The 24,281-nt window shown below is 42.7% G+C and overlaps 1 protein-coding gene across 8 annotated transcripts in view; it reads left to right on the top strand.

The window, feature by feature from the left end:
* EIF2AK4 (eukaryotic translation initiation factor 2 alpha kinase 4) overlaps nucleotides 1–24,281 on the top strand; it is a 100,138-nt gene that overhangs the window by 41,181 nt on the left and 34,676 nt on the right. For 7 of the 8 annotated variants that reach the window (XR_009264226.1, XM_058738227.1, XM_058738230.1 and 4 more), the window contains 11 exons: nucleotides 2,717–3,168; nucleotides 3,930–3,993; nucleotides 5,467–5,550; nucleotides 7,456–7,578; nucleotides 9,824–9,928; nucleotides 12,562–12,616; nucleotides 13,676–13,755; nucleotides 17,389–17,490; nucleotides 19,164–19,217; nucleotides 21,785–22,021; nucleotides 23,743–23,818. Coding sequence is in view for 7 of the 8 variants with exons in the window: in XM_058738227.1 (XP_058594210.1) it covers nucleotides 2,717–3,168; nucleotides 3,930–3,993; nucleotides 5,467–5,550; nucleotides 7,456–7,578; nucleotides 9,824–9,928; nucleotides 12,562–12,616; nucleotides 13,676–13,755; nucleotides 17,389–17,490; nucleotides 19,164–19,217; nucleotides 21,785–22,021; nucleotides 23,743–23,818 (1,432 nt within the window). In the remaining variant the exon portion in view is untranslated. The remainder of the gene's footprint in view (nucleotides 1–2,716; nucleotides 3,169–3,929; nucleotides 3,994–5,466; nucleotides 5,551–7,455; nucleotides 7,579–9,823; nucleotides 9,929–12,561; nucleotides 12,617–13,675; nucleotides 13,756–17,388; nucleotides 17,491–19,163; nucleotides 19,218–21,784; nucleotides 22,022–23,742; nucleotides 23,819–24,281) is intronic. The other variant, XM_058738228.1, reaches the window with a different exon arrangement.

The following is a 24,281-nucleotide window of genomic DNA, read 5'->3' as shown; positions in this document are numbered from 1 at the left end:
CACTCCCCTAAATAAATAAATAAATAGGTGTTTCTGTGGTAATCAGGGACAGAAAGACAATCTTGAGTTTTCTGAAAGGAGATTATAGTATCATGGAAAATGTTCAACTTTCTTCGTGGAAGTATAGACACTCTAGTTAGACGGTTAAATAGACCTACTATGGGCAGATACCTTGATTGGATAATCACAGTGATATTCAGGGGAGTGGATGATTGTTGGGTATGTTATTCATTTAACTCCCACTATAATTTTGATCAAGCCCTTTAATGTGTTTGTATTTTAGATTTTTGAACACAAACATTACCAGACTCCATTTTGGGTAGGCTCATATAATAAAAATGATGGGTAGGCTCATATAATAAAAACGTCTAGTAATTTAAGCCCCTAAGTTTTCTTGTGGTTTTTCGTTCCGAGAGGCCATAGCCCTCACACTCCGTCTCTGTTTCTGGGTTAGGGTAGGGCATTCTATTCTGTTCAGTGATCTGGCATTTCAATAGCAGTTGGCCTGAGTATGATTCATGAACCTTTCCATTTTTATTTATTTATTTTTACTTTTTTAAAAAAATACTTATTTTTGAGAGAGACGGAGAGACAAAGTGTCAGCTGGGGAGGTGCAGAGAGAGAGGGAGACACAGAATGCAAAGCAGGCTCCAGGCTCTGAGCTCTCAGCACAGAGCCTGGTGCAGGGCTGGAACTAATGAGCTGTGAGATCATGACTTGAGCCGAAGTCGGATGCTCAACCAACTGAGCCACCCAGGCGCCCCAGCACCTTTCCATTTTAATAAGTGAGTTCCTAGAAGTCTGCAGTGTAGCAAGCTCCACATCCCGATCAGTGACTCCAAGTGTTCATGATGTGTTCTGAGACTCAAGGTTGAAGACCATGCCAAGACTTTGCATGGTCTTCTACTCTATTAACATGGCAGTAAACAACACAGGGCTACATAGAGCTTTTTGGAGCACATTCCATATTTCAGGTCACGTGGCAGGTGGCTCGCAAACCTTATCTTTCAATTTGGTGACATGTTATGAAATAAATATTAACCCCCTTTTTCAGACAAGGGAACTGACTTCAGAGAAGTTATGTAATTAGCGTGAGGTTACATACATGCACTAACAGATGAAACCAGCCTTCAGACCTAGATCTGTTTTACTCAAAAGCATGTTTCTTGCCACTGTTTCCACACAAAGGTAATCTGAAACAATTTTATAGTACTCCTTTCTCTATCCTGGAAGTTATTTACTATACTAATCTAAACCTATGAGAATGATGCTTTATTTTGTATTTTGTCATTAACTAGTTCCTCCCTCCGCCCATGGCCAAGTTGTTGCTTTTTATCACCTCATTTGACCTGCACATTGGGTCTGGAATGTTCTGGTGAACAAAAATTTTTCAAAGCTACTTCAGTCAACCCAGTGGCATGGTGCAACTGCCAAAGAGAAGATGCCTCTGTGCAGGATGTAGAGACCTGCCTTTGAAACTTTCTTTTGTATTTTTCTTGTTTTTATTTGATTGTGTTCTTAATCACATTTTTTTAGTCTTAATACGTGTCATCAGTTGTAAATCTTTTTTTTTTTTTTAATGTTTATTTATTTTGAGAGAGAGAGAGCAAGCAGGGAAGGGGCAGAAAGAGAGGAAGAGAGAGGATCCTTAGCAGGCTCCAAGCTGTCTGTGCAGAGCCCAACATGGGGCCACGAACTGAAAAATAAGACCTGAACTGAAACCAAGAGTCACGGCGCTTAACCAACTGAGCCACCCAGGTGCCCCTCCATCATAAGTCTTCATAACAAAATCAGTGGGCAATAATTGTGTTAATACCAATTTTTTTTTTTTTTTTTTACTGAGCATCTTTCTCAGTGAGGCCTTGATTGTAAGTGCTTTGCTCGCCTCATTCACTTAATCCTTGCAGATAGTGACCTTTGAGGAAGGGAAGTGGTATATGTACCGTTTTATAGATGAGAAAATTGAATTTTGAGGAAATTAAGTCTTTTGCCCAATTTTACACAGCTTTGTAAGTCGAGAATTAGAATCTGCATTCAACTTAACATTTTTGGAGTTGAGTTGGTGTTTAGTGACTTTGTTAAAAAAAAAACAAAACACAAAACTTGGAGAGAAGCTAAAATTCTGAAACCATATACTGATTTCAGAAAATAATTCATATATATATATTTTTAAGTTTATTTATTTTGAGAAAGATCATGAGTGCAAGCAGAGAGAGGGAGAGAGAGAATCCCAAGCAGGCTCCATGTTGTCAGCGTAGAGCCAGACCCTGGCTCGAACTCCCAAACTGTGAGATTATGACCTGAGCCAAAATCAAGAGTCAGATGCTTAATCGACTGAGCCACCCAGGCATGTGGAACATAGTTCGTAATTCAACAATTTCTTAGAAATTGAGATAGCATATGTGATACTGGGAAAGCAGGAATGTGATTGTCGGTAAAATTAATGATTCAAATGGAGATCATATTTTCTCCAGGTCTCTTATTATTAAGCTAAATACACCTGTCACTTGAGGTGAGATGTTTTCTGTTTTTTCGCAGTCCAGACTTTGTTCAGCTCAAGAGGTTGAAATGTGTGGCTCTCCACTGTAGCTTTTGGTCCTCATTCAGAACCAAGGGCTCGCCTTGGGAGGGGATTGGTGAGGCCATACAGATGTCACCTCTGCATGGCTCTGAGCCGCTGACCTGCACTGGCTTCCTCCCCCTCTTCTCTCGGCAGGTGCAGAACAAGCTGGATGGCTGCTGCTACGCGGTGAAGCGCATCCCCATCAACCCGGCCAGCAGGCATTTCCGCAGGATCAAGGGCGAGGTGACCCTGCTGTCACGCCTGCACCATGAGAACATCGTGCGCTACTACAACGCCTGGATCGAGAGATACGAGCGGCCGGTGGGCCTGGGGATCTTGCCCTCGGACTCGGAGTCCAGCCCAGGGATGCCCCAGGCCCAGGACGGGCAAGGTTTGTCTCGGCCTACCGCACAGGACAGCGGGCGGGACGGCCCTGGCAGCGTGGAGGCCACAGCGCCACCACCAATCCTCAGCTCAGTGGAGTGGAGCACCTCGGGGGAGCGCTCGGCCAGCGCCCGCTTCCCCGCCGCTGGCCCGGGCTCCAGCAGCGACGAGGAAGAGGACGATGAGGAGGAGAACGACGGTGTCTTCTCGCAGCCCTTCCTGTAAGATCATCCGCGGGGGCGCCAGGCCCACCCCTGGGGGAAGGGGATTCAATGAGAGACCCGGGCTGTCACCGTGTTTCCATACACAAACGTGTGCATGTTGAAAAAGTAACCAGATTCAATCCAAAGGTGTTTTCCCCCCACTGTTGTCACAAGATCTCCAAAATCCAAGCCCTGAAGGAAGGAAAAATAGGAATTCCTTCCAATACCTCACTTTAGTACATTTGATAGAAAGTTTATGGAGAGCATTCTTTTTTTTTTTTTTTTTAATTTTTTTTTTTTTAACGTTTATTTATTTTTGAGACAGAGACAGAGCATGAACGGGGGAGGGTCATAGAGAGAGGGAGACACAGAATCTGAAACAGGCTCCAGGCTCTGAGCCGTCAGCACAGAGCCTGACGCGGAGCTTGAACTCACGAACCGTGAGATCATGACCCGAGCCGAAGTCGGACGCTTAACCGACTGAGCCACCAAGGCGCCCCTAGAGAGCATTCTTTTGGATAAGGGTTTCCAACTCTGGGACGTTGAAAAACTAACCTGGAGTCTTGACATGGGGCCAACTGCAGTTCTAAAAAAGGGTTTACCAAACCAGTAATTATGATCCTGAAGTTTATGCTTCTCAGAAGCCACCCTGGTCATCTTTTACTTTCCTGGTTGGATTTCATTCTATCCAGTTGGATACAGTTGATCATAACTCTTAGCTGTTGAATTTATAACAGGGAATTTGATTTCTTCAGTATTTCTCTATTTCTCTTTTTAAGACCTGCTTCAGATTCTGACAGTGATATCATCTTTGAAGATGAGAACAGTAAGAGTCAGAATCAGGTAAATATGTAAATAGAAATTACACCATTTTATCATGGGTGGGCTTGTAAGAAAACTAACATTTGACATTATAAACCTCTGATAGAATAATAAAGCCTTGCTCTGATATGCAAATACAGAAACTTTCAATGTTAAAAATGTGGTTATTTATTTGCCACTCCTATGTTTATTTATAGGCCTTAATTTATCCACATAATCAAACATGCTCGCTTGTAGAAGAGAGGAGTAAATGGACATGCTGGTTTTATTTCATTTTGTCTTGTTTTTGAGAGACAAAGACCGTACCTGCGCACAAGGGAGGGGCAGAGGGAGAGGGTGAGAGAGACAATCCCAAGCAGGCTTCGTGCTCTCAGTGCAGATCCTGATAAGGGGCTCAGTCTCACAAACCAGGAGATCAGAACCTGAAACAAAAATCAAAGGTCAGACACTTTTAGCCGACTGAGCCACCCAGGTGCCCCTTGTTTTGTTTTGTTTTTTAAGTGCAAACCGTTTCCTAGAAGATTTGGGGAAACTTTATGTGGTTGGGGATGCCAGTTGAATTAAGTAATTAAATAGCATAATTGTGAAGTTATGTTGGTCTCTATGACCAGTTAATCTTGATCATTTTATTCTCCCTACACCGTCCTCAAGAACAGCGTTTTAACAGAGTCATGATCCTGTAACGGGTTATGAAAACAATTTTGAGGGGCCACAACCAGCTTTATTTAATTTTTAATGCTGTCGAGAAGAGTAGAGAACACCGAAGTGCGTCACACTAGTAAAGATAAGCTGTATACCGTGGCTCTCGTGAGTGTGCGAACTGGGTGTGATACATCTGTTTCTTCGTGTGGATTGTGGTCTGAAAAACCAGTTTGAAAAAAGGGTCGAGTGTCATGGCTTTATTCTCTACGAATAGAAACAGAATTATAAGGGTGCATTCAGTATGGGTAAAGAAGTCTACATGTAGGCCCTGTTAGATAAGCAGTTACATTGAGGTGAAGGAGGGTCGACTGCATGAGCCAACATTTCTTAGGTACTTCCTTTTTTTTTAATTAAAATCACCTTAGACTCTTCTTGGTTTAAAGTTACAAATTGTAAATTTAACTGGGAATAATAGTATAAGTAACCTAACCTACTGCTTTGGTTTCAGCATTAGTCATGCATTGAAGTATTGTGGGAGCACCAAGTTTATAATCCTGGTTTTACTTGGTTGAGGGCAACATGCCAGGGGACATTCTACTTGATGAGTAAAAGCCTCCAAGAGATTAACAGTCTTCTGCAGATAATCCTCAGGGTATTTAAATGATTCAAGAGTAGAACCTGATGGTTTGCACAACAGAGAGGTCGGGGTTTTTTTCTTCGATAAAAAGGAAAAATGTTGAAAAATGCTCCCACAAACAAACTATAAATCAGTGCCACCGATTTGATGGCAGTGATGCTCGTGTTCCATTTCAGCTCCCGTTCTTGACTTCTCATGTGTTCGTCTTGGATTAGGATGAAGACTGCAATGGGAAGGACAGTTACCATGAAAGTGAGCCATCGGCGACCACTGAGGCTGTGCACTACCTATATATCCAGGTAGGGCCTGGCACGTGTGCGTCTTGGTGACACGGCAACTCCCAGTGGTTGCTGGCGGGTGTGTTTCAGGAAGCTGGAACAAGACAGTGGGCAGAAGAGGGCTCACCCGCACTGCCAAAGATTAATTGGCCGGAGAGGATTGTAACATGGCGCCCCTCCCCCTAGCCTTGAACTCATGCTTTCTGTACCATAGCAGCACACGGCACAGGGCTCTGGACTCAGGCTGCGTAAGTTCTCCTCCTGCATCCCCCAGTCACAGCTGTGTGAGCTCAGGCGAGTTGCTTCTGCCTTCTGTGCCTCTGGTTCCCCGTCTCGCTGTCTCAAAGACTTGTGAGAGATAGAAGAGGTAAAGACTTGTGAAAAATAGAAGAAGTAACGTCTCTAGGGTAATTAGAACCATCTGAATTCCATAAATGCCAGACTGTGCATGGACAGAAGTTTCACTCTAACAAGTTGAATCTGGACAGGTAAGGCGTGATGCATACACATCCTTGCATGTGCAGAAGAAACACCAACCAACGTGGCTTTAGGCGGAGTGTCCTGGAACCTTTGGCAGACAGGCGCCATAGGTAAACCAGTTCCAGTGAGGCTTTACTAAAAGGAAAGCCTGCTCACGTGTCTGAGGGACAGAGTCCTGGCCAGTGGTGAGCTCTGCCAGCAGAGGGACAGCCACGTATCAACGAGGAAAACTTGTCTCTCCCCAAGTGAATAGGGCCATGTGTCATTATTAGTATTTTCAGTCATATCTATAAGGAGGGAGATCTTTAAGTGTGAGACACGGTACCGTGTGCCAGAAGTAGTGTTTCCAAAGAGACTAATGAGGTGGTTGCTTTCCTACAGTTGGAGCTGGTTTTAAGTATTCCCTAACATAAACGTCTTTCAGGTACCATACAACACACATAATAAAGCATCTGTCCCCCGAACCACTAACTGAAGTATGTACTATGTGCCATTAGGCTCTAGACAGGAGTCAGAAGTATATAAGGGAGGTGCGTCCGAGGTGCGGTAGGATCATGGTCTGGGAGTCTCAGGCCCTCGTGAGGACTAGAGGAGGAATCAGAATCTGTAGATGGTTAACCTGAGCACGAGAGTGTATTCCTGTCCTCTAAAATGGCATGTTCCTCTTTTTAAAAACAGTAAAATCTTTCTTCATGAGAAATCTCAACTCTGGCACTGGTTGGAAACCAATAGGCTCGTTTTACTGGTTTCATAAATCAAATGCTACGTGTTGATCTAAAATATTTAAATGATACTTCCTTGTTTTCTGATACGTTAATATATAAGGAAGGGTGAGAAAGAGCCCTATCCTGAATGTTTTGATATTTGTAATGTTTTGCTCTAGACTTGCAGGTCATTGTCATGAATTCAAAGTAAAAATGATAGGGGCACCCAGCTGGCTCAATTGGAAGAGCATGTGACTCCAGATCTTGGGGTTGTGAGTTCAAGCCCCACGCTGGGTTAGAGATTACTTAAAAATAAAATCTTTAAAAAAAAAGTACAAATGAGAAAGACTAACGACATCATTAGATTTTTAATTAGCCTTTCTTGGAAATTGGGGTTTGGAAACAGTCTTGTAAAACAAAATTTTGTGTAGTTCTCAGTTTTTTCATTATTTGAAAAATAATGAAATTATTTATCACAAGGTTTTAAACAAGTCTTATGTGTTTTAAGTGAACGATAATAGGAAAACTAAAATGGTTATGCTGGGGTGCTATGATTATGCCTCTTTCCCCCCAATTTTTTAATACTGTTGGTTTCTGTTTTCAGTGTAAAAACAAGCCTTTCCTTTAACTACTTAAAATCCACAGCACAAGTTTTAAAATGGAAGATTACATTAATCGCCATTGTCCTCCTTAATTGAAACCCTGTACAATCAAATGCTGCCTGGTCTGTTCTTGCCCCCAGATGGAGTACTGTGAGAAGAGCACTTTGCGAGACACCATTGACCAGGGACTATATCAGGATACCATCAGACTCTGGAGGCTTTTTCGAGAGATTCTGGATGGATTGGCTTATATCCATGAGAAAGTAAACTTTATAACATTTCATACCTGAAACTTTATGTAAAACTTATGACAAAAAATACTGTGAGATTGGAGAAACACAGAAACAGAGGGTATAAAGTGTGAAAGTTCAAAGAAAACACTGAAGGTTAGGACAGGGGCCAGCAAACTGTGGCTGTGGGCTCAAATTCCACTTCTACCTGCATTTATACAGCCTGTGAGCTAAGAATGGCTTCTACATTTTTAAAGGGTTGTAAAAAAAACAAAATAGAGGGGTGTCTGGGTAGCTCAGTTGGTTGAGCCTCTGGCTCTTGATTTCGGGTTAGGTGATGATTCCCGGGTTGTGGGATCAAACCCATGTCAGGCTCTGCACTGAGAGTGGAGCCTCCTAGGGATTCTCTCTCTTTTTCTTCTGCCCCTCTCCCCTGCTTGCTCACTCTCTCTGTCTAAAATTTTTTTTTTAATTGTTTTTTAAATCAAAAGAGGAAGAGTATTTCATGACAAGAAAATTCTGTGAAATTCAGATGTCGGTGTCTACAAATAAAGTTTTATTGGGACACGGCCATGCTTGTTTGTTTACACATTGCCTATAGATATCTTTGTGCTATAAAACTGTGGGTGGGATTGAGTAGCTGTGACAGAGACTGCATGGCCCTAAAGCCTAAAATATTTATCTGATTTACAAAGATTTCTGCAGCCTCTGGGTTAAGTGGAAATATTTGAACACATACCAAAAGCAAAGATGATTCCTTGAGTTGTTTAAAATAAAGGAAGAGTATGGGGCGCCTGGGTGGCTCAGTCGGTTAAGCGGTCGACTTCGGCTCAGGTCATGATCTCGCGGTCCGTGAGTTCGAGCCCCGCGTCGGGCTCTGTGCTGACAGCTCAGAGCCTGGAGCCTGTTTCAGATTCTGTGTCTCCTTCTCTCTGACCCTCCCCTGTTCATGCTCTGTCTCTCCCTGTCTCAAAAATAAATAAGCGTTTAAAAAAAAATTTTTTTTTTAAATGAAGAGTGTGATTAACACAGGCCCAGTTATTTGATTCTAATGGCTTAGTGCTGTCCTTCCTAGGAACATGGAGAGACCAGAAAGCCACCTAGCAAGAGTAGAAATGAGACTGAGAAACACAGCTCGCCACATGGTATAAGATGTCATTTTAGAGAGTTAGAGAATGTCACGTCAATGCACATGGTAACGGATCTAGCTTCAGGATGAAACACTGCTTACATTTTAAAAATGGGATTATCTAATGCATCAGTCAGTATAGGTACTTTTTCCCCCCTTTGCTTCAATTTTCTTTAACTTAAAATGTTCATACTATAGTATATTGATACTAAAAAGCTAGGCCCGTAATTCATCTAGTTTATAAATGATTTGGTGGGGCACGATTTGCAAGGTTGGAAATAAAAAGGAGTTCTAACGGCAGCCGTTAGAACTCTGTGGCTGTGAGATCACCTGGGTTCCTAGAAGTGTGCCCCGAGCCCTCTCCTCCTCTCCATCTAGTCTGTTCAGCATCTGTTAATCATCTGCTGGGTGTCTAATACTGTGCCACACCTCGAAATGCAGACAGGCACGAGGATATGACAAACCCTGTGCTTGAAAGGGACTTGCTGTGGTCTGAAGGAGCCACACTTTACCTTCACATGACAGTGAAGCGATCATACAATAAGGTGTTTTCATTACATTCTAATTATTTCCTGTATTAGCATATCTAAAACAATAAGCATCATGAGGATGCCGTTAGGAAGGGGAGAAAGCCGAGTTCACGTAACAGATAATCATTGGGCACTTACGTGTGTGCTAGGGATGCAAGTTGAATTAGAATCATTGTGGAAGCCTTCATGGGTGAGCTGGCACTTGGAACTGCTGGCACAATTCAAATGAGTGGAGAAAACAAGAATTTCTTAGGAAAAATAGTGAAGAAAATAAGAGACGGGATGAAAATGGTGTCTGTCTCCCCAACCAGAGCAAGGGTTTTAGGGTGCCAAAAGGAGAAAGACTGGGAACCTAGTGGAAGGGGCCCTTGACTGCCCCGTGGAACCATTTGGATTTGATCTGATCCAGGACCATCAGGAGGTAAACTGGGAGAGGGTGGCAAGGTCATTGGCAGGACAGTCGAGAGACCGTGCAGAGGCCATATGGCCTGGACCAGTGTGGTCTGCAGGGGAACACCTCATCTGCTTCTCATTACTTGCTTGGTTGGCCTTTGAAATTAGGAAACAGGTATAACTATAAACTGTATTTGGGAAACCGTTCTTTGCTCTCTTCCATCAGGGAATGATTCACCGGGATTTGAAGCCTGTCAACATTTTTTTGGATTCCGATGACCATGTAAAAATAGGTGATTTTGGTTTGGCGACAGACCATCTAGCCTTCACGGTGAGTATTTTTCAGATTAGACTATGCCTGAAAAATGGCCCCGTATGCCTTCATTATCCTCATAACTTTCATGCTTATGAGGTTGACTGAACTGTGCCATGTAATCTTCAGGAAATTTTGCAAGTCTGAAGGGGTGAACTACCACTGATCTTTTAGGCTTTGCAAGGGTGAATACATCTTGGTGAGGACGTTCCACTTGAGAGGTATAAAATTACCGGTTTGTGGATGAGAGTTAGGTCAAAGGCATATAATACTTGATGAAATAGTTTGCTAGTTTGGTCTACCATGCCAGGCACTAGGCTAGATGCTTTACACTTGAGGAGCTTTTAGTTAATTTAGGGAAACAAAGCTAAAAACAAGCAACAAATATGAGAAGAGCCAGTCCTAGACAACATGTAACTCAGAAGGTATTTATTTTATTCTTTACAACATTACAGAGTAGTTCTTTAACATGCAAAGCTAAAATAATGTGTAGTAAGAGAAATCGAGATATAAGACCAAAGGCACAAGAAAATTTTGATATAGTTATAAAGACCCAGAAGGGCGGTATAAAGAAACGAACATTTCAGATGGGCCTTAAAGGATGGGTGGGAGTCCAGCAGGCTGAGATTGAGGGCAGACCGGGTAGGGGATCCCAGAGAGAGAGAACAGCGTAAGCAAAGGCCCTGGGGGTGAACAGACATGATTGGAGGCCAGCAGGCTGTCTGGTTGGTTAAAGCTATGAGTCAAACGGGAGCAGTGATGATGGTGGACAGCTCGGATTCTTCTAGTTGGCAGGCCTTAAGTGCCAGAGGAAGAGTCTTTACTTATAGTAAGACAAATTTGCTAGGCATAAAATCTCTAGCACATGCAGTTAATTTTCAGGGTGGTCAGAGAAAGAAAACAGGATCAATGGTGCCATAGGAGCAAAATTTCCAACTATAGGAGCAAAACCAGAAGGTGAGGTTAGGAGAGAAGAGGGAGGAAACAGAAGGGGACAGTGAGGGTGTGGGCCTGAGTAGAACAGTGGGGCTTTTTAAATTTAAAAAATTTTTTTTATGTTTATTTACTTTTGAAAGAGAGAGAGACAGGGGCTCCTGGGTGGCGCAGTCGGTTAAGCGTCTGACTTCAGCCAGGTCACGATCTCGCGGTCCGTGAGTTCGAGCCCCGCGTCGGGCTCTGGGCTGATGGCTCGGAGCCTGGAGCCTGTTTCCGATTCTGTGTCTCCCTCTCTATCTCTGCCCCTCCCCCGTTCATGCTCTGTCTCTCTCTGTCCCAAAAATAAATAAAAAAAAAAAAACAAAAAAAAAAAACGTTGAAAGAGAGAGAGACAGAGTACGAGTGGGGCAGGGGTAGAGAGAGAAGGAGACACAGAATCCTTAGCAGGCTCCAGGCTCTGAGCTGTCAGCACAGAGACCGACGTGGGGCTCGAATTCATGGACTGCAAGATACTGACCTGAACCGAAGTCAGACACTCAACCCACTGAGCCACCCAGGTGCCCCAACAGCAGGGAATTTTGAAGTGCTAAGACCAAGGAAGGCCCAGATGATGGCATCTTGATCCCCAAGATATCTGGAGGCTATAGTATAGTGAGTAGATAAGGGCACAGGTTCTGGAGGCCCTGACCTAGGCTAGAATCCTATCCCTGCCGGTCCCTTGTGGCATGACCTTGGGCAGGTTAGCTAGTTAACCTCTCAATACCTCCTGTATAAAATGTACCTATTGCGGCGCCTGGGTGGCCTAGTCATTTGAGCATCCGACTTCGGCTCAGGTCATGATCTCGCGGTCCGTGAGTTCGAGCCCCGCGTCGGGCTCTGTGCTGACAGCTCAGAGCGTGGAGCCTGTTTCGGATTCTGTGTCTCCCTCTCTCTCTGACCCTCCCCCGTTCATGCTCTGTCTCTCCCTGTCTCAAAAATAAATAAAACGTTAAAAAAAAAAAATTAAAAAATAAAATGTACCTAATGCTAATACTGACTTCAGTGTTGCTGGCAGGATAAAATGAGAATACAGGTAAAGCACCTGGAACAGTGCCTGGCATTTCCCTCTTGGGGAAGGCTTAATGGCATTAATGTCAGAGATGCTATTATGAATGGTGGTTCTTGTGACAGGAACCTGTGGAGTGACCCCAGAAGACAGTAATTTAGGGTCACTTGTGAGACGGTGCTGTCACAGGCACAGTTGAGGAAGGTGAGGCTACCTGATTGTTGCTAGCACTGAGAGTGGAACAGATTTGGTGACCAGCCTCTTGGAAAGAAGAATACAAATTCACCCAGATAAGGAAACAGGAGTGGGAAAGTTAGAAAGTGAGTTTGTTGTTATTGTTATCATACTCTTAATTTTCCTAGTAAATAGACTCTGTTTTGCCATCTGCAATGTGAAAATACATTGGTTTCTGTAAGCTATTGGAGCTTCCTGCCACGAAGAAAGAATTCTACAACAAAGTGCCCTTCTCCTTAATCTCATTGGGTTTCCACTGAGTCCTGCATTAGTCGGGTAACTAAACAAAACATATTTAAAGCTCAGAAAAAGCATTGTTCTAGTTAGTCTGTGTTCTGTGTATAATTTTTCAGTCTTCATTTAGAAATGGAGAAGCTATTCCTGTAGAATAATAAAACATTTTAAGAGTGATATTTGACTGGCTTATATTTTTTAGGCTGATGGCAAGCAAGATGATACAGCAGATCACTTGATTAAGCCAGACCCTTCAGGTAAATCCAGAAGCCTGTATATGTAGTGTATTAAAAAGCAGACCACAAAGGTTTTTTATCCCTTATTCTCTGTCTCTCTTTTTTAAATACAAAACACTGCAAATATAATGTATATAACCTGAGGAGTTTGGTTATACATTTATACCCATGGAACCATCATCTCAGTCTATGTCATGAATATATTCATAGCCTCCACGTTTCCTCCTGCCCTATTATGTTTTTTAATTTTTATTTTTTTTTATGTTTATTTACTTGAGACAGAGCGTGAGCAGGGGAGGTGCAGAGAGAGAGGGGGACACAGAATCCAAAGCAGGCTCCTGCCTCTGAGCTGTCAGCACAGAGCCCGATGTGGGGCTCGAACCCACAAACCGCGAGACCATGACCTGAGATGAAGTCAGCTACTTAACTAACTGAGCTACCCAGGCTCCCCCTCCTACCCTTCTATTTATTATAATAATAATCATAATAATAATAATAATAATGGTTATGATTATTAATTTAATTTTCTAAGAACACTCAACATAAGATCTACTCTCTTTGGAGAATTTTACGTATACTATTACAGTATAAAATGTCTTAATCTGAAACCTGTTTTTCATCTGGAAAGATTTTATTCTAAAGCAAATTACAGTTACTCATTAAATTAACAAAATCATGAAAATGCTTTAATTTTATCCCCTTTTTACTATGTTATTTGTTCTCTCTGAGAAATTAGAGCTTTGATGAGAGTAATTGGCTCCCACAGGTAGATAGTTACGCTTTGTTTGACCCCACATGGCAATGTGAGGTTACCTCATGACCTGGGCGTCTGGGGTGTTCATTCTGGCACCGCCCGTGTGCAACAGCAAAGACCTCCTGTGTGAAACACAATGTGTGGCCATACATGACTTAGACGTAACGCCTTAGTGAATTGCATCCTGTTTCTTCCTCCGAGTACAGTGAATAGTTAACAGATCATGCTTCACTCTTAAAAAACTTCTTTTTTTTTTTTTTTTTTTTAATAAAAATTTGCCTTACTCCTGTCGTTAGAAAGCCTTCCCTCTGCCTTCTTCCACGTAGGTCATTTGACGGGGATGGTTGGCACTGCTTTGTACGTAAGCCCAGAGGTCCAAGGAAGCACCAGACCCACGTATAACCAGGTAAAGGGGAAGCCTTCTGGGGAAAAAGAAAGGTCTCAAGAGTAAGATAACAGTAAGAGCATCAAAAAAAAAAAAAAAAAATTTTTTTTTTAACATTTATTCATTTTTTGAGAGACAGAGACAGTGTGAGAGGGGTGAGGGGGAGCAGAGAGAGAGAGGAAGGCACAGAATCCGAAGCAGGCTCCAGACTCTGAGCTGTCAGCACAGACCTCGACGTGGGGCTTGAACTCATGAACCGTGAGATCATAACCTGAGCCAAGGTCGGACGCTACCACTGAGCCACCCAGACACCCCATTAGTAAGAACATCAAGATCACAGTATTTGGGGTTTAGTTACCAGCTGAGATGTTCAGGAACATTCATTTCCTTGCTATGTGTCCACATGCCACTTGAGGTGACTATTCCACATAGCGCACATGGTGTCCCTGAACAGTAACTGAAACTGGCTTTTGCTGCCAAGGACTTTACAGTCCATCTATCCAAAGAGGGTTTGCACTAACCTGGTCCTAGGCTAGGCTCCAGGAACACAGGGAACAGTACAGTTGACTAATAAGACGGGTGTCTTATTCCAGCCCTTGGGGAGCTTATCCTTTGGGGATGAAATAGACAATAAACAAGTAAAAAATAAAGGAAAGAATCACAAATTGTAAAGAAAAGAAATGAACTCCAGTGACCAGAGTATAATAGGGAGCATCATCTTTAGATAAACTGACCATAGAAGGCTTCCCCAAGGGGATGGCTTTTAGGATAAGGGACAACCCACAAGAAGCTGGGAGCTGAGAGAAAGGGTAAGCAGAAGAAATAGCATGCATAAGGAGAGAACTGAGTGAGACCTTGCTTGGCACGTTTGGGACAATCACAAAGATCGTCCGTGCGGCTGTAGCCTGGTGAGCTATGGGGGAGAGAGGCATGAAGTGAAGCTGGAAAGGAAGATGAGGGTCACATGATCCAGGGCCAGCTTAGCCATGATAGGAGTGTGCACTGGGAGCCAGTGAAGGGTCTGGAGCAAGAGAGTTCACTCCACCTGTTGCTGGAAGCTTTGCAGGAGTCAGGCGGGGTGGCTGCTAGCTGGAACTAGAGCGGGAGCAGTAAAGATGGGAACCGTGCTTCCTGTAAGACACTGCGGAGGGGAGTTGACAGGCTTCCTGATGGAGGGGATGTTGGATCAGGAAAAGGAGGGTATGAGATGGTGCTCAGGTTTCTGCTGCAGCAGCTGGGGGAAAGCTAGCTGACTGAGATGGGGAAAGACAAAGGGGGAGACAGCAGGAAAATTCCATTTGGGGGGCAGCGTTGAGTTGGAAATGCGTGATGAGAGATCCAGTTAGAGATTTCCAGTAGGTTGTTGAAGACTCAGGACTTGAGTTCAGAAGAAAGGTCAGACTCAGAACTATACATATGAGAGTCATCAGCCCAAGAGGGATTGAAAGCCATGGGACTGGATGGGGTCACTTAGGGCAAGAGTGTAGAGCTAAATCTCAAAAATAGACTAGGCCAGGGGCGCCTGGGTGGCGCAGTCGGTTTAGCGTCCGACTTCAGCCAGGTCACGATCTCGCGGTCCGAGAGTTCGAGCCCCGCGTCGGGCTCTGGGCTGATGGCTCGGAGCCTGGAGCCTGCTTCCGACTCTGTGTCTCCCTCTCTCTCTGCCCCTCCCCCGTTCATGCTATGTCTCTCTCTGTCCCAAAAATAAATTAAAAACGTTGAAAAAAAAAAATTTTTAAAATAGACTAGGCCATTCACATCAGAGCATATTTTCAGGCTTGCAGTAAAACCCAAGTTTGGGTTTCCATTCTGACAGAGATCGCTGGGTAGTGACATAGAGTTAGCCCTCCAAATACCCAGCAGGGCCAGGGTGTGGGAGGTGCGCGCACACGCAACATGGGCATGTGAGGGCACCTTTAGCCTCACCTCTCTGAGTTCAGTTTGCAAGGTGTAATGAAATCCTTAAAGGGGCTCTCTCCACCCTTTGGCCCAGCAGCTCCCCCTTTTGAAAGCTATCCAGAGGAAAAAACGACATCCAAAAAGATGGGTGTAAAAGGGGTTCATCACAGCATTATTTAGAACAGTGAAAAATAATGGTGTTTAAAAATAAATGGTTAAAGGGGCGCCTGGGTGGTTCAGTCGGTTAAGCGTCTGACTTCAGCTCAGGTCATGGTCTCACGGTCCGTGAGTTCGAGCTCCACGTCGGGCTCTGTGCTGACAGCTCAGAGCCTGCAGCCTGCTTCGGATTCTGTGTCCCCCTCTCTCTCTGCTCCTCTCCTGCTCATGCTCTGTTTCTCTCTGTCTCAAAAATAAATAAAAACATTAAAAAAAATAAAAAGAAATGGTTAAATAAATTCTGGGACTTCCATGTAATTGAATACTGTACGTCATTAATATCATGTTTTAAAAGCCTGTTCTAGAAAAATGCTATAACGTTGAAAAATATTCTCGCTATCTTAAGGGGATAAAAGTTACAAACCATAGTATGGTTGTAGTTTTATAGGGGGTGTGTGTATGGTGTGTGGATGCGTTTAAAAACCAGCAGGCCTGTCTTAGACCAGTAGTAAATATCCTTGAGCAATGGCATTAGGGGTGATTGCTGTTTTTCTTGGTGCTTTTCTGCATGTTCACCATTTTCTACAGACAGTGTGTAGGAAATGCCACAGCCAGTGTTTGTTTCTAAGACTTGGGACATCACTGGTAATAATTGGATTCTCCCCTACGAATCCTTGAGTCCAAATTCATGCAAGAGTTGCCCTTGAAAGTGGCTTCTGTGCCTGTGTGCAGTTTGCCACGTACAGTCCTCCCTCTCGGCAGGGTGCCCCTGCCGGCTGCCTCAGGCACATTGCCTTCCACACTGCATCCTCCTCTTGCCAGCTCCCTACCTGAGACTCTGTGCACTGACTTGCCCTTTTGCTTTTTTACTTGCGCCATTTTTCTATCCTCATTGGTATGGCTTTGCAATCAGTAGTTGACCTCTGCCATCAACCGCAGATTTTGGTCTGCGTTTCACTTTTGAGATGATGGGTAAGGAAGCAAAGCAAAGCAAATTCCTTGGACAGAGTTCATTTGTCCTTGCTCTTTAGGGATCACTCTCAGTGGTCAGCCAGTGATTTTCTATGTCTGTGTATATCGCTAAACCAATTTCAGTGAATTTTCAAGGAAAGCATTGAGAAATCACAGCAAGTTTTTTTTTTATATGTATGTATGTATGTATTTATTTTTATAAGGAAAGATGTTTTCTTTTTTTTTTTCAATTTTTTTTTAACGTTTATTTACTTTTGAGACAGAAAGAGACAGAGCATGAATGGGGGAGGGTCAGAGAGAGAGGGAGACACAGAATCTGAAACAGGCTCCAGGCTCTGAGCTGTCAGCACAGAGCCCGACGCGGGGCTCGAACTCACGGACCGCGAGATCATGACCTGAGCTGAAGTCGGACGCTTAGCCGACTGAGCCACCCGGGCGCCCCCACAGCAAGTATTTTGTCTGCACTTTATACCTATAATTTTTTTAGAAAAAACCAAGTTTTTTCTAGTGTGGCTTGTTTTTCCCTTAGTAAACCTTTTTCCAGCTAACAGTGCTCATCGTATAATTCCCTGGTAAATGACACGTTCATATCAAGGCTGTCTAAATACAGTTCTTTTTACTCCTTAGAAAGTGGATCTCTTCAGCCTGGGAATTATCTTCTTTGAGATGTCCTACCACCCCATGGTCACGGCCTCAGAAAGGATCTTTGTTCTCAACCAACTCAGAGATGTATGTATCAGATGTTTTAATACCTCAACTTCCAGTAACCCAAATCTTAGCGTGGACATCAGAATTTAATGCAGGGTACCCTTCTGGTATTTATAACATGGAAGAGGCAGTTTCACTATAATCTATATTTCTAGTAAAAGGAAATCTACCTCTGCTTATACACTTCCAGTCATGAGAAACTTTCCCCAGTTTTGTTTGTTTTTGGAAATCCTACTTGGAGAGATTGCTAGGTCATAGTTACTTTTAAAAAATTATTCTTAGAGATTTACTCTTGGTTTTAAAACAAAAGAAGAATCAAAAAATTTTGCATGATATTGATGTAGTTGCAATGGTGGGAAATGAGTTATAAGGATAATGGAGATTTAGTTCTAGAAATGAAAGGTTCTAACCAAAAGGACATGGTAGTAATGCCTCAGGAATACCCCTATGGCCAGAAATTTAAAAGGGTCTGGGGAAGATAGCAGCCACTTGAATTTTTTTCCCCAGCGAAATTTCCCTTAGTGATTTTGGGATTAATCCTTGCCTCACCTATTTCCCAAACTAAAAGGGACCAGTGTTAACAGTGTGTGAGGCCCAGGATGCCCATTACAAACAGCTTTAGGACAAAGTGGAGAGCATCAAGGTTTGGGTGAATGGGGGTGGCTTAGATTTGCATGTTCATGAGCAAAGCAAAGAGCCGCCTATTTTCCTGAGCTGAAATCCTATCCACCATGACTGAGAATATTCCTCTAGGTATTTTTGAAAACTAGAATTATTTTATTGCCAGTACAGCATGGACCACGATGTTCACAAAGTATGGAAGTAAATAAAGTGATTACCATGTCCTTGCCTTGACTTGGAATGCTCTTCTAGGATTATTTCCTTGATGAAGTGCCTTTCTTTAGTCTAAAGTTCATGTTTGTTCCCTCATTTGAAGAATATCTAAGCTGTCAAGTTGATGCTATGATTGAAATCTTATTTACCAGAAAGGTGGGAGCTTTTCAGGAGATACGGGTTTTAAGTATTAATGTTTGGTTTTTGTTGTTGTTGTTGTTGTTGTTGTTGTTGTTGTTGTTGTTATTGTGTGTTGGTGCTTTGGTGTTTTTTTTGTTTTGGGTTTTTGTTTTGTTTTGGGGGTTTTTTTTCCCTCTTTTCATCTGTGTGTTTTATGAAGCTACTTTGTCTTCCTCTGAAACCATTAGATTTTAAAATACTTTGACCTCAGATGAGGTGCTTTCTATCATCTGGCTGTCATTTGGGTAAAATTTGTGTTAAAATAATATTTATGTGCTTGGAACTGTGGGCCTTGGGCTTCAAGAAGGTATCACTTCAGTCTTCCCTTGTTTTCATTTTTTTTTTTTTTTTTCTTTCAACTTTTTTTTTTTTTTTTTTTTTTTTTTTTTTTTGGGACAGAGAGAGAGCATGAACGGGGGAGGGGCAGAGAGAGAGGGAGACACAGAATCGGAAACAGGCTCCAGGCTCCGAGCCATCAGCCCAGAGCCTGACGCGGGGCTCGAACTCACGGACCGCGAGATCGTGACCTGGCTGAAGTCGGACGCTTAACCGACTGCGCCACCCAGGCGCCCCATTGTTTTCATTTTTATACTCGATTTTCTTACGTCTGGTGATTAAATGCTTTTTTCACTGCGGCAGTTTGCCAAGCACTTACTGGTTTGAATATAATATTCTTTTAGCCCACGTCGCCTAAGTTTCCAGAAGACTTCGATGATGGAGAGCATACAAAGCAGGTAATTCTCTGACACTTCCATTACTGTGTCTTCACCCTAGGATTTTAATTACTGTTTTTCTTCTTTTTCAATTAGTACTGTTCTGCCACTCATTCTCTCCTGTCCTGGGAACACCGTGGGGGAAAACATCAAAAGATGAAATGCTTTAAATGTTATTAGACTCGAAATACACCATAAAAATGCCAAGGACTGGCACAGAAAATTAACCAGCTACAGGGTTCTTTTGTGTGGTTCATTGTGCTTTTGAAGTGCTGTTTGGAACCTTGGCTTAGCTGTTGGAAAAAAAGAGAAAGCTTTTAGATTTCATTATGTTAGAGAAAGCTTGGAACTTTTTAAGAAAAGAATACAGTTTAAAACTATAATTTCATTCAGTTTTGTAGTTAAAGTAGCTCAGATTGTAAAGGAGAAGACTCGACAGTCTGATGATGATAGTATTTTAAAGTAAAATAATTTATCCTCCATACTATAAACACCTGAGTATGTGTATATGTAACGCATGTCATGGCTTATTTGGCATCCAGCTAATGTGAATGAGTAATTATTGGTGAACCTGTGTATTGTGCTTCTGGTGTGCATTTCTTCTTAGTGTTTGGTGGTTTATCTTGGCGAAGCCTTCCTTGGTTGATAATCTGGCATATGAAAGTTTATCCTGACTTTTCTTTATTATCAAGGCAAAATCGCTTATTTAAATTATTAGTGTTGAGAACAGAAGCTTCGCTAGAACATGGCATTAGTTTGCAATTTCTTGCTTATTGGCTATGTATCTGATTGGACGAGTCACTTATCTAGATTTTGATTTTCCTCACCTGTCAAATAAAAGGATTAAGTGCCCTTTATTTATATTAACACTAACGTTCTGTAATTCGGTAGTATTAAACAGGACATTTATTTATGGCTGGAGGAACCCGTTCTGCCTCGTCTGTTCCGTTAGCGAAGGACCATTAGAAAATACACTGCATTGTGTTTCTGCTGCTTTTGTTAGCTATTATCATTGATTTGAACGGAGTCGTTTCCTGTGTTTCTGGATGTCATAAATAAATGTTCATTTCATAGCCTTTCCCTATAACAAGTTCTTCTTAGTATTTCCACGTGTTGGCAGCTGTGGGGTCTGTTTTATTAAACTACAAACACAAGAGCAACTGTACCAACCATTTCTCTCAACGGTGATTGCTCACCTCCCAGAGGTACGTACTGGGTACCTGAAAGTATTTGTGTTTGGGCCAGATAAACGTGGTCCCCGAACCGCAGCCCGTACTGCCCCCCACATCATAGCTGTTGCTTTTTATCTGAAAAGAAACAGCATAGAAAATGCATATGTACTGAATATGATACAATTGTTGCCGCACAACAGAAATCGAGCATTGTAATAGGGTCTGTATTGCTAAATATGGAATTGCTTTTACCAGTTTAAATTAAAAAACTTTTTTAACGTTTATTTTTGAGAGAGAGAGAGCATGCGTGTGTATGTGCACACGAGTTGGTGAGGGACAGAGAGAGAAGGAGACAGACTCTGAAGCAGCTTCCAGGCTCTGAGCTGTCAGCACAGAGCCCGACACGGGGCTCAAACTCACAAGCCGTGAGATCATGACCTGAGCCGAAGTCTGACGCTTAACCAACTGAGCCACCCCAGGCACCCCTTTATCAGTTTAATTTAACTTTTCATAAAAGTGGTGTCTTGTTCATTCCTTTCTTTTCATTTCATTTCATTTCATTTCTTTTCTTTTTTTTTTTTAATTCATCCTTTCTTTACATGTGTTTTTCTTTCAGCCTAAGACAGCAGTAGGAGTTAGGAGGGCCTCTTTACATGTGTTTTTCTTTCAGCCTAAGACAGCAGTAGGAGTTAGGAGGGCCGCAGAGAGAGAATATATTAAGAATCTGTAACTAAAAAATGCTTAATAAGATTCATCTAAAAATTGACATTTTTCTGATCTCACATATTCCTCTCTTTATAAGTCCTTAGTGTAAACAGGAGAATTAAGGACTCATGAAGGAACCTTTCAAGGTTCAGGGTATTCTCACATAGTTCCCTGCTTAATGACGTAGTGGCTTTGAGGTCATAATAAATGAGTAACATAAATCAAGAGAATTCCAGGGAATGACCTTAATACAGATAACATAAATGGAGAGGAAAAAATTAGAACAAGATGTAAGGATTCCAGCAGCTACTCTGCCTTATAATTTTTTACTAAAATTAGGCATCTAGGGATAATTATTTTCTCTTCCTACACCTGTTTTGATAAAGTATTTTGTGTGTTTATAAGGCCTAAGTTCTGCTTCTGTGTTGTTGAGTTGAGGATCTTCTGGTTGTTCATAACAATAAAATGTAAAAAGGGCCTCTGCCTTTTAGGAAACACTTCTATTATGCTATCTCACAACTCTGTGGCCAGAATGAAGTGCAGGGCGAGAAATGACAGCTTGAGTGATTTCAGAGCTACCAATTACAATGCACCAACTCAGTGCAAGAAGTGTGGTGTCTTTTCTTTGACCTGAATCAACCACCAGCTTGTCAGAATTCCAGAGCATCTTCTGTTGCATCCGGTCACCAGCGTGCCTGACTTTCATTACAGAAATCTGTCATCTCCTGGCTGTTGAACCATGATCCCGCCAAGCGGCCCACGGCCACAGAACTGCTCAAGAGTGAGCTGCTGCCCCCACCCCAGATGGAGGAGTCGGAGCTGCACGAAGTTCTGCACCACACCCTGGCCAACGTGGATGGCAAGGCCTACCGCACCATGATGGCCCAGATCTTCTCCCAGCGCATCTCCCCCGCCATCGATTACACCTACGACAGCAACATGCTGAAGGTGGGCTTGAGCTCAGCTTCCAAAAGAGAGCTCAGCTTGGTTCACAGACGGGGCAAGTCAGTTCCTTAGTTTTCATGGATTCCTTTAAGCCTCCAGCGTATGTTCTTATTCTGAGGTCCGTATGTGCAAAATAGGCACATATGTATCATTCTGGGAAGAGCCATGCTTTTTTTTTTTTTCTTTTTAAATGTTTATTTTTTGAGAGAGACAGAGACACAGTATGAGCAGGGGAGGGGCAGAGAGTCAGAGACAGAATCTGAAGCAGGCTCCAGGCTCTGAGTGGTCAGCACAAGCCCGACGCAGGGCTCGAACTCATGAACCGTGAGATCATGACTTGAGCCAAAGTGGGACACTTAACCACCTGAGCCACCCAGGCGCCCCTGGGAAGAGCCATACTTTTAATTGCTTAACTCTAAGGAGTTCCTGACCCATGCCCTTCTCCATCCACCTAAGAGATTAAGCAGCAGTGCTTTTAGAGACAGAGCCCGGGCGCAGCTGCCCAGAGCTGAAAGCATCTAACCTGTTCACATCCATATGGGGTCAGTTGCTCCCAATGCTGGCTGCACCTGAAGGTATATCTGAGAGGCCCTTGGGCATTTCTGACGCTTGGGCCCTATATCCGATCTAGTGACTTGGAATTTCTAGGTGTGAGGCACTCCAAGTGTCTCCTCTTAAAATCACCCCGGGTGGTTTCTGAAACATTGCCAGGTTTGGCAACCTTCAACTTTTTCACCTTTCCCTCTCCTCCCCTCCCCGCCCATTCCATTTTAAACAAAAACAGTCTGGAACAATATAGCAAAATGTTAAAATTTGAAAAAGTTGCATGGATGAATAACATATTTGTTATTTTCTTTGTATGTTTCTGTATGCTTGAAAGAATGATGTAATTTTAGAAGAGTAGTAAAGTAGTGGTAAGGTTTGTGGAAGATTAGTGTACTTATCAAGGGCCAAACCAGTTTTTGCTGGCTGGCAATATGAGAAAGATACTTAGAGGATTATAGGTGAGTTGTTTATTTTTGTCATTTTTCTTGTTGGTTCTTTCTAAATTTTCTCTAGCAAAATGGTGTTACTTGTATACTAAGAAACAAATGAAAAAGCTCTTTATAAAATAGATAAACGCCGTGTAGCTTTCAAGGGGGCCACCATGGATTACCTTGGTATGTGGGAAAGGGTCTGATGCTATCAGATGTCTGATTGCTCTGTGACAGTTGCATCCCCGAGAATCCTTGGGGAGAAGGTGTTGTCTGATCAGCTCTATCTGAAAGGCATATTTCAACATGGTTAAGAATCTGGACGGGGCGCCTGGGTGGCTCAGTCGGTTAAGCGGCCGACTTCGGCTCAGGTCATGATCTCGCGGTCCGTGAGTTCGAGCCCCACGTCAGGCTCTGTGCTGACAGCTCAGAGCCTGGAGCCTGTTTCAGATTCTGTGTCTCCCTCTCTCTGACCCTCCCCCGTTCATGCTCTGTCTCTCTCTGTCTCAAAAATAAATAAACGTTAAAAAAAAAAATTAAAAAAAAAAAAAAAAGAATCTGGCCTTTGAGCTGTTGGTGGCCTTTTTCAAGATAGCCCCCCTGAGCATGCTCAAAAAGGGACTCATTGTTGACATCCCCTTTGTGGTCCTGGGGATAAGCAATGTGGTATTTATTGCAAGCTACACATAACCATTTTAAGAGAACTTTTTAATTTGACTTTTGATGATGTGTTAATTGGTCATATTTTAGGGCGCCTTCTCAATCCGTACAGCCAAGATACAGCAACATGTGTGTGACACCATCATCCGCATCTTTAAAAGACATGGTATGTCCTTTTTTAAAAAAAGTCCTAGGCCTTCTCAAAAGGTGTTCTGTTGCATCATTAGAAAGTACTGTTAATTTTTTTAAAAAAAAGTACTGTTCACAGATTTGGGTGCAGCCATATTTTACCTTTAAATTTGGTTACAGGCACTTGACATCATGTGACATTTAGGCTTATTTTTAACACTCAACTTACTGAGAGGAGAACATCTGAATATTTATGATTTGAATATTTAGGCTTGCTACTAAAATACAGTTGGTTCGTGGAGTCAGAAATAAGATGACGTTAAAAAAAAAAAAAAAAGGGGAAAGAAGCAAGACTACGTTAAACTTAATAGACGAGCTGTCCGTTAGTGGAGTTAGAGAACCAGAGAGAGCCTGGTGATGGTTTCAGCAGCCAGTAGCAGATACTTACCTGTCAGGTTGGTGTTCGTTTTTAGTTGCCCCCCAGGAAGAATGAGAACATG

This window comes from Neofelis nebulosa, chromosome 7 (genome assembly GCF_028018385.1).
Source record: "Neofelis nebulosa isolate mNeoNeb1 chromosome 7, mNeoNeb1.pri, whole genome shotgun sequence".
Lineage (NCBI taxonomy): Eukaryota > Metazoa > Chordata > Mammalia > Carnivora > Felidae > Neofelis > Neofelis nebulosa.
This window is presented reverse-complemented; position numbering and strand designations above follow the sequence as displayed.